The 8,612-nt window shown below is 58.5% G+C and overlaps 4 protein-coding genes across 4 annotated transcripts in view; 2 read left to right on the top strand and 2 right to left on the bottom strand.

Moving 5' to 3' along the window:
• SPRG_20880 (hypothetical protein) overlaps window positions 1-499 on the top strand; it is a gene marked incomplete at both ends in the record, with an annotated part of 1,257 nt that extends 758 nt beyond the window's left edge. The window contains one exon of the mRNA XM_012350018.1: window positions 21-499. Within this exon, the coding sequence (XP_012205408.1) occupies window positions 21-499 (479 nt within the window). The remainder of the gene's footprint in view (window positions 1-20) is intronic.
• Window positions 500-1,159: 660 nt separating this feature from the next.
• SPRG_10023 (hypothetical protein) lies at window positions 1,160-3,004 on the bottom strand (the record flags this gene model as incomplete). The annotated part of the gene is made up of 1 exon (XM_012349959.1): window positions 1,160-3,004. One exon carries the CDS (start codon window positions 3,002-3,004, stop codon window positions 1,238-1,240), a length of 1,767 nt encoding a protein of 588 aa, XP_012205349.1. The 3' UTR covers window positions 1,160-1,237.
• A 1,273-nt stretch (window positions 3,005-4,277) lies between these two features.
• On the bottom strand, window positions 4,278-5,725 carry SPRG_10022 (hypothetical protein; the record flags this gene model as incomplete). Its single annotated transcript, XM_012349958.1, has 7 exons — window positions 5,466-5,725; window positions 5,349-5,413; window positions 5,055-5,299; window positions 4,670-5,007; window positions 4,545-4,615; window positions 4,408-4,497; window positions 4,278-4,359 (listed from the first exon to the last, which is right to left on the bottom strand). Exons 1-7 carry the CDS (start codon window positions 5,676-5,678, stop codon window positions 4,278-4,280), a joined length of 1,104 nt encoding a protein of 367 aa, XP_012205348.1. The 5' UTR covers window positions 5,679-5,725.
• A 1,335-nt stretch (window positions 5,726-7,060) lies between these two features.
• Window positions 7,061-7,633, top strand: SPRG_10021 (hypothetical protein; the record flags this gene model as incomplete). Its single annotated transcript, XM_012349957.1, has 1 exon — window positions 7,061-7,633. One exon carries the CDS (start codon window positions 7,061-7,063, stop codon window positions 7,631-7,633), a length of 573 nt encoding a protein of 190 aa, XP_012205347.1.
• Between the last annotated feature and the right edge of the window lie 979 nt (window positions 7,634-8,612).

Raw genomic sequence — 8,612 nt, 5'->3', positions numbered from 1 at the left:
TGACGATATGCGTGTGCTAGGCGGCCCACTGGTCCAGGATGTCTATGTCTGCCCCCTGCCCTCGCTCGACACCACCGAGTGGCAGTTTGTGCCCGTGCCACGCCCGTCCATGCCGCCGAACGTGCGGCGTTGGGGCGTCTCCGAGACGCGCTGCGCGTACATTGACGCGCTCCTCGCGTCGGGTGAGGCCGACGGAACGCATGGCCGGTGGGAGAAGGGCGCGACGGGCATCCTCATGCTCGACGTTCTCCTCGGGCGCTGCGTCGCGTACGCGCGCTGGATCCCGCGCACGAAGAAGTGGGACATTTGCGTCGGCGAAGCGTTCTTGACCGCGTGGGGCGGGTCGGTCACCGACATCTTTGGCTCGCCGTACGAGTATGTTTTTGACGATGCCATGCACGGCAACGCGAATGGCGTCCTCGCAACGCTTGACGCAGCCTTCTTCAAAGAGACCACGTCGGCCGCCATCGCGCTCCGCAGCATGAGTTTGGGCTCCTAAGGGTTGTCCTAGTACGTTGATCGTAACACACTGCGTGCATGGATCATTTGTTGCGCCTTCCCATTGAAATCGAGGCAGACAGATATGACCGTTACTGCGACAGGATGAGAGAATGGGACGGTCGTCGATCGATCGATCGCACGCGGATGCAGTGTGCGTGGAAGTCAAGGTGTCGCTGCTGCGAGCCAGCGGTGGCTCCCTTCCCGAACGAGTGCGGATATTGGGACGGGTCAAGGAGGACACGGACCACTTCGTTGGATGGTATGGACTCGTGCGACGCAAAGTTGGCTCGGCGCACGTACGGGACTGTAGTGCGTCTCGGCGACAAAATTGCCCTAACCCCGCCCTACCCCTGATTGATTGCCGCGAAGAGGCTACCGGTAACCATCATCATGGTTTGAATAAGAGGGGGTCGGCGTCATCTGGATGTGGACAAAGCGGCGCTGGAAAGGCTCACACGTGGCCGCCACTGCGCCACTCACAGCCGCACAGCGTATATTGCCCCGTACTTCCATCGGAATGCTGAAACTGTGGTGATTCTGGAGCTCTTGGTTTGCACCTCCAGTAGGAATTGGCGTTCCAAGGTACGATTTAAAAGGTACGATTTCGCGTATTCCTACGCAATAAGGTTCGCCGTGATATTAGACAAGTTGTACATCAACACGGATCGATGCTAGACTACATTGATTTGGGTACTACGTTTTACTGTACAGCACTACTCGACGACCACAGATGCTTTCACGCGTAGTTGTTTTCTTCGTCCGTCGAGTGCTCGTCGAGGCCATGGGCCAAGATGCGCGTCGCCATCATGTTGCCGTTGACGTTGACCATGACGCGGATACGGCCGAGGAGAAAGTCCATCGCGACCACATACACAAACGAATGCGGGAGCGGCGCGGTCGGAAACACCGTCTTCCAGACTGTCAAGAGCATGATCAAGCCGGCGTTGGGCACTGGTGCGGTGCCCATCGAGCCGACGAGACTGATGCAGAAGAGGATCACGAGCTTCGGTGTCGTGAGCTCGCTCAGCATGCCTTCCATGTACACCATGAAGACGACCATGAGCGGGTGGTAGAGGCCCGCGGCGTTCATATTCGTGGGTGTGCCCAGACACATGATGAGCTGCGCGGTGGATCGCGTCACCTTGCGCGTTTGATGGATGACGGTGACTGCAACAGGGAGCGTCGCCATCGACGACGAGCAGCCGAACGCAAAGACATAAGCAGGTACGAGCTGCCGCATGTACGCATATGGGTTGACGCGGATCAAGAGGTAGAGGACGCATGGGAGGACGACGCCGACATGCGTGAGCACGACGCTGAAGAAGCAGAGCACCACGTAGCCAGCGTGGGACGCAAACGACGACGATGCTTTTGTATACGTGGCCATCGCGTTCGTCAAGAGGAAGAGAACGGCGATCGGCGTAAAGCGAAGCGTGCCGGTGACGAGCAACAGAAGCGCGTTGCGCGCTTGGCGAAAGAGCGCGAGGAGTTCGTTCGGGCCGGGCAGGCTGCTGTGGTGCGACCGTGCGACGGCGACACCGAGCGGGAGGGCAAATGCAATCACACTGAGGAGCGTGCCGTCACTTAGAGCTTGAAAGATGTTGTCGGGCACGGCTTGGTTGATGATTGCAATGGCTTGCTGCGTCAGTGACAGCGTCGTGGCCGACAGCGGCGTAGCTATGTGGAGCGCGCCGTTGACGTCGAGCATGGTAAAGGTCTCGCTGCTTGTCGCGTTCTGTGCGGCGGAGCACGCGACCGATCCGTTCTCGTACGCGTGGAGGAAGCGCCCGTTGGCACACTGGAAGGCCACGGTGGGCCCCGTGCTTATCGCGGTGGCGGTGCCGGTGGTGCGGGCCGTGAGGAGACTCCGGTAGACGAGCGCGGCGCCGAGGCCTTGGCACGCCGAGAGAAACGACGTGAGCAGAAAGACGCCAACCGTGCGCCACGTCAGAAGCGACGTGCGCTTGAGTTCGATGACTTCGGCGATCGACACCGTCATAGTACAAAACACAAGCGGCACAATGAGACACTTGAGTGCGCGAACAAAGAGGTCACCGGGCAGCGCAATCCAAGCCAGCGTGTCGGCGGACGGTTCGAGTTTGCCGAGACCGAGGCCTAGCCCGATGCCCAGCACCGCCGCCATGAGAATCCAGAGCGACGACGAGAGACCGGCCGTCTTGCGGGCATACGTCGGGTGCATTGGCGACGACTTGTGCTCTTCTTCCATGATCGGGTCGCCGTGAAAGTCGAGCTGCGTCACCGGCGGCGTCGCTGGGAACGATGCCTCGCTTTGGTTGGGCGTGGTTTTAAAGTTGGTGCGCACGTTGTACATCTCGGGCGGGGGCGCCTTGCGGCCGTGGCTGCTCGTAGACGAGACGACGCTGAGAAGGCCTTGAGACCCGCGGCGGTCGCGCGTTGGTGTTGTGAACTCGGTCTGCCGCTTGGGCGTTGGCGTCACCAGCGCGTCGGCGTCGAACAGATAGATGCCCTTGCCACTGTCCATGCGAACGTCAAAATGGATGTCGCTTGGGAGAGCACGAACGAGACAGCAACACACCGCCTGTCTACAAAGGGCAATCTGGGACGTAGAGGTGGGGTGGAGGACCACAGTACAAGTAGCAAGCGATCGCATTCGAAGAACCTGTTGGATATGGCAGCTGAGCTAGTACTGCGGTACAGCCGCCTGCAACGAACGTGGCCAGCATTTGGCGCGGCAGGCATGAGCCAAGACGCCCTTTGGACGTCAACCTTGTGCTGGTGACAAAGGGCACGCTGTTGAAGTGCGCGCGACGTCTGCATGGACTACAGTAAGCGGGAAGAAGGGATCGTGGAAAGGCTACTGTGCGTGGGATACCGCGCTTGCAACAGGAAGGAACCGACTTGAGTGATTAATGTACTCGAACGTAGTACATTCGACCGTGGGATTCGAAGCCGCTGGATCAAATTGCGGCTCTTGCCGTTGTGAGCTACAGGGTGTCTATCCTAAACGCCATTTTTGCATCCACGCCAACGCATTGCAGTCGGCACGTGAGTCGACGCAGCTGGCACATCATATCACCGAGAAGGTGGCTGCGATCACGCAATAATACGTAGAGGCGGCCATGCTTCAATGACGCGTCGTCGTACTAGCTGCGGTGTCTCGTCCTCGCCAACGAGATTCGACGCGCAGTTGAAGATTGTACGTGCAGTCTCTCGCAACGCATGGAGACCATCTGCTGACAAGTGGCTGTTGGTCACGACCAGCAGCTGTCGCACGCACGTGATCGCAAACCGTACTACCGTAGTCGGGACCACACATCCCCGCGTCGTCTGCCAGGCCATGTAGCTTGAAGCTGCCTTGAAGGGCTTCAAGCGACGTGGGTGCAGCGCGAGTCACGTCCAAGGATACGTTTATATTTCATCGCGACCGTCAAATCCAACACAGCTGGTCGTTCGTTGGCGGCTACCGCTTGCTGTTGTTCAAGGGAGTTGCTGCTGGACATTCTGTGCACGTGGAACTGCTTTGATGGCGACCATGCTCGACTCGTTACCTGTTGCGGGTGACGGCAGCGCCAGGTGTAGCCGTCCCGGAGGCGAGGCGTCGTAGGGATGGCGCAAGCCGGATTGCAGTGCGTTGTGGTGCTTGCCGTCATTAAAGACACCATCATCGTGTGCGCCATCGCATTCAAGCTGATTATTTACTCGTTCGCGTAAACCACTGGAACCGCCGTACGAAGACGCTGGGACTACTGGCTGTCGAGCTCCATGCCCTTGCTGCAACATCCAATGCATGGCAACTACTTGCGGCTCGAAAACTTGCTCACGGCGTCCAAGCACTCGGGCGAAAGCCAGAGCTTCTGGAGCACTTTGCATTCGGTTCTACCACCCGATCGATGATGAGACCTCTAAAGCGATCGGTCGCCCTACTTGTTGACCGCTTGGAGCGTCGCGAGGTCGATGCCACGGATGAGCGCCTTGGACTGCTTCATCGAGTTGGGGTATGCCTTGGCCAGCGTCCTAGAGGATGCACATGCCGCTTACACGAAAAAAAGCACGCGCCGTACTGCACATGGCCCGCGACCTGCGTGTCAAAATCGGCGCCATAGACGTCCGTGACCAACCCCCGCTGCGCCGCCTACGCACACCAAGAAACAAATCATCCAACCAACCAACTACGAGCAATGTATACCGTCGACGCCGAGAGCTTTTGGCCGAGAAGAAGCATCGCGTTGGCGTGCGTGCGGCCCATGAGCGCGGGGAAGACCACCGACGAGCACGCTTCGGGGGCTTGGCCCAGGGCTGTGAACGGCGTCTGGAACGTCGCGCGTTCGTGGGCAAACACAAAGTCGCAGAGGCCGAGCATCGTGACCGCAATGCCGATGGCTGGCGCGTGCACCGCGGCAACGATCGGCTTGTTGCACGTCAAGAACGCATCCACAAAGCGCTCGAGGATCTTGGCCGCGTCGGCCGCGAGCTTCTCGACGCCGCCAGGGTAGTTGAGGTTGAACATGGCGAGGTCGTTGCCGCCTAGACCATGGAGCATCATGTAATGTTCGCAGTCGATGCAAGAGTACTGGAGAACATGGGGCCCTTGGACTGGAGCACAATGACACGGACAGCCGGGTCGTCCTTGGTGAGCGCGGCAATGATCTCTTCGTACATGGCCATGTTGATCGCGTTGAACTTTTTCGGGCGGTTGAGCTCGAGCGTGAGGACGCCGTCGGCGCTGAGCGTCGAGAGCAGATCGGCTTCGGGCGTCGAGGCCGCCGCGCCGCCGACGCCGGCGTCAGCCGCCAAGCCATCGATAAAGTCGCAGTACCTATTGCATGCAGCGTTAGACAACGACGAGGGTTCGTCGCGCGCAGTACTGCTGCATGGCGTCGGCCTGCGAGAGGCTGCTAAGGCTCGTCCACGCTTCCCACTTGGCCTTGCCCTACGTTGCTTTGCATGAGAGGCGTCGCTCGCGCGTCTATTAGATGGCGTACGACAAAGTCGAGCATGCCCGGCTTGGGCGACGTGCAGCTGCCCTCGGTCGCCTGCTTGAAGAGTGCGTACATCTTGAGCTTGGTCGCGTTGTCGTCGAGGGGTGGCAGCGTCTTCCCAAGCGCAATCTTGGCCTGGAAGAGCTCCTGCACCGAGCTAGACGAGAAGGCGCGCGCGAGCGGCGAGCGCAGCGAGGCGAAGCGGGCGGCGAGCATCGGAGCGGCTTGGAAGATGAGGATTGACCGCAGACATCAACGGCCGACCGTTTACGTATGCAGCCAACTTCAAGTCCGCTAGTGAAGCTTTCTAACCGACAAATATGCAGCCAATGAAATGCCAGCATCGGGTATCTTGATGCTCATGACGTCACGCGACGGCAGCGACGGCCATCGACGAACAACCCTTCTCACACCACTCTGCACATGAGCACTGTCAAGAGACTCGAATCCGCGATAGCTCAAGGCGGCCGCCGGGTGTAGATGGCTCCACTAGCACAAGCTGCTGTATACGGAACGAAGCATTGTAGCTGCTCCTCGCAAGCAAGCGAGCCCCGGTCGCTCGACTCGGCAATCGACGACAAGCTCCTCGTCATGCTGCCATCAACACACGTGACGTCGCCACGCCGATGGTACGGCGGCTTGCCAGTCTACCACAAAAATCTCTCGCGAGTCTGCTCGTCAAACTTTGCTGAAAGCTCAAACACACCGACAACAAGGCGTGTCATCGACGTGGTTGGATGTGGTATACGTATACGCACCGGGTGCGAGAGTTGTATGGCTCTAGCTCCGTGTCCAGCGACTACTGCAGCAGCACCGTGCGGCATGAGCTTTTCAATTTAGTTCGGATCCTTGCAGTCAGTCAAGTCAATACAAGGCAACCTCGTTGTGGATAAATCGTAAATTTATGCACCTAGAAAAGCCTGGAAACACTTTCACAGACAAGTCCGAGCTCATGACCACTCCATCGGCAGTTCTTCCCGAATGCACTGCCGTGGTAGACGCATATCATCTTCATTCTTTGGCACCTTCGGGGCCCAGAGCGCTAGCAACGACGAACGACACGCTTGTACCTTTGCTATCTCAAAGTCACTCCGGCGCAGAGTCGACGACACGTCTATATATATGGTATAGAGTGAGGGCAGGTTGACACATCCGTCGCATCTTGCAACAACGAACTGCAGAAATGATGCTCGTCGCCAAACCTGTGCAAATACATGTTTCAAACCATTGACTATGAGAGGTGCGCCACAAACGACTGTTTATTGGCCAAAATATTATAATTAAGCAGCCAATCCGCTTGTCGATTCCATTTTCCACACAGTCGAGATCCGCGAGCCGCAGACTCGGCCGCCATCCACCTCCATGCTCCATGGAGCCGCCCGGCGTCAGTCGCCGCACGCGCTCGGCCTCGCCTCCCTCTCTATATGTCTATTGCCTCGGACGCGCAGGCCGGCGACGCGTAGCCGCTTGGTTCCATGCCTGCCCTTTCCGGAGCGACAGGGAGGGATCGAAAGGGTTCTAGCATCGGCGCATTCCGCGATTTGCCTGCAATGGCCCAACCCAGTTTGACGATTGACTCCGCTACGGACCTAGCGTCCATGGCCGCTCGGCTCTACATTCGCGATACCGCGCCCCGTGCGCCACCGGCTGCCTCGACCGCGACGGCATCGATCGACAGTCATGCGCGTCGTGCAACGGGCTCCAACGAGACATGCACCAAGGAAGGGCATACGTCGATGTCCAACGTCGCGTCCGAAGCCGTGGTGGGCTTCCTGGTGCCTGTGCGTGCGCGTGGACGAAGCCTCTCTTGCACTGCGGAAGCGTCTGCTCGACTGCACGCGCCGCCATGCGTGGAAGAGATGAATGCGTACCGTATGACCGTGCACTCGCTGCGCGAGAAGCTCGCTGCCGCGGTAATGCGTGTGGCCCGTCGCGACGCGACCATCCGCCACCTCGAGAAGCGTCGTCGCCATCGTTCTCGCTCGGGGCACCGCACCCAGCAAGACGCAGCGGTTAGCAACACCATCATGACGCACCTTCTCGCCCGCATCGCGCACCTCGAGACCACGAACGCCATGCTTCGCTCGGCGCTCGACGATGCGCAAGCGACGACCGACGCCTTGGCCACGCGCACGTCGTCGACGCCACCCCACGACTACCAATGGTACTAACAACGACTCTACGTGATCGTCCTGACAGCTCCATCCCGTGACTAGCTAAGTCGGACGTGATCGATTGCTTGTGCATGAGTACAGTACGTACGTAGTAACCAGATCATAAAGTCCCTGTCTTGGTCTTTCCGGCAACTCCATGCTGTGCTGCGCACTGGTCCCTGAACACGAAGCTGGAACACATCTTGAAATTAGATAAGAGCCCATGGCCCTAATCTCGACCAACGTACTGTAGGATGCAGCTCAGATCGAATCGCTGCAGCGTGGCCTCGAGGTGTGTATCGATGACTGTGCAATGACGTGGCGCCACTGCATCGCGCTTCCCATTTTGAGGTTGGCTCCAGGTAACTAGCCGAGTTGGCCTGATATCTCCGCGTAGAAGGACCACAGCAACTCTTAACAGTGTATCCGAATATGGCTCGTTCACAGTCAGTTGCAGATTGCACTTGCTACAGAATAATGGTCGATCGCCCGATATGGGCGCTACGGGAGACACGGCCCGTCGAGCATGGACCGCGACCTCATGATCGTTCTCGGCACCACCAGGTCTCGTGTTGAAGACGACGGCGACGCCACAAAGCTCACGCGACGTCATTTGTGGCACCTCAAGGCCAGCTCGTACAGTATGTCGATTTCAGCGTGTTGGAACCTCTCATATTGCATATAGTGTGTATCCATTGCCACGGGTTCTGCACTTGTACGGTAGCGAAATGGCAGGACAATAATATCGGGGGCAACGCAACTGGAGACTGACGTCAGGTTGTCCATTGACACCAACTTCTGCATCGTACGCGCGGGCTCGCGGCGTCGCGCTCGTTGGTTTCCCGCGTGCATGGCACCACTTCGCTTCGCGCGCGATCTTCCAATCTGGGTGCGAATAGCCAACTTTCAAACGTTGACAGCATGGTGTGGATCGTAGATCTTGTCATATGTATGCAATGAAGGTGCGTGTGTTTAGCCATGCCCGCCGGTTCTAAAT

The sequence above is a fragment of the Saprolegnia parasitica genome, assembly GCF_000151545.1.
Source record: "Saprolegnia parasitica CBS 223.65 unplaced genomic scaffold supercont2.60, whole genome shotgun sequence".
Lineage (NCBI taxonomy): Eukaryota > Oomycota > Saprolegniomycetes > Saprolegniales > Saprolegniaceae > Saprolegnia > Saprolegnia parasitica.
The sequence above is the reverse complement of the archived record's forward strand: the minus strand, read 5'-3'. Positions and strand labels throughout refer to the sequence as shown.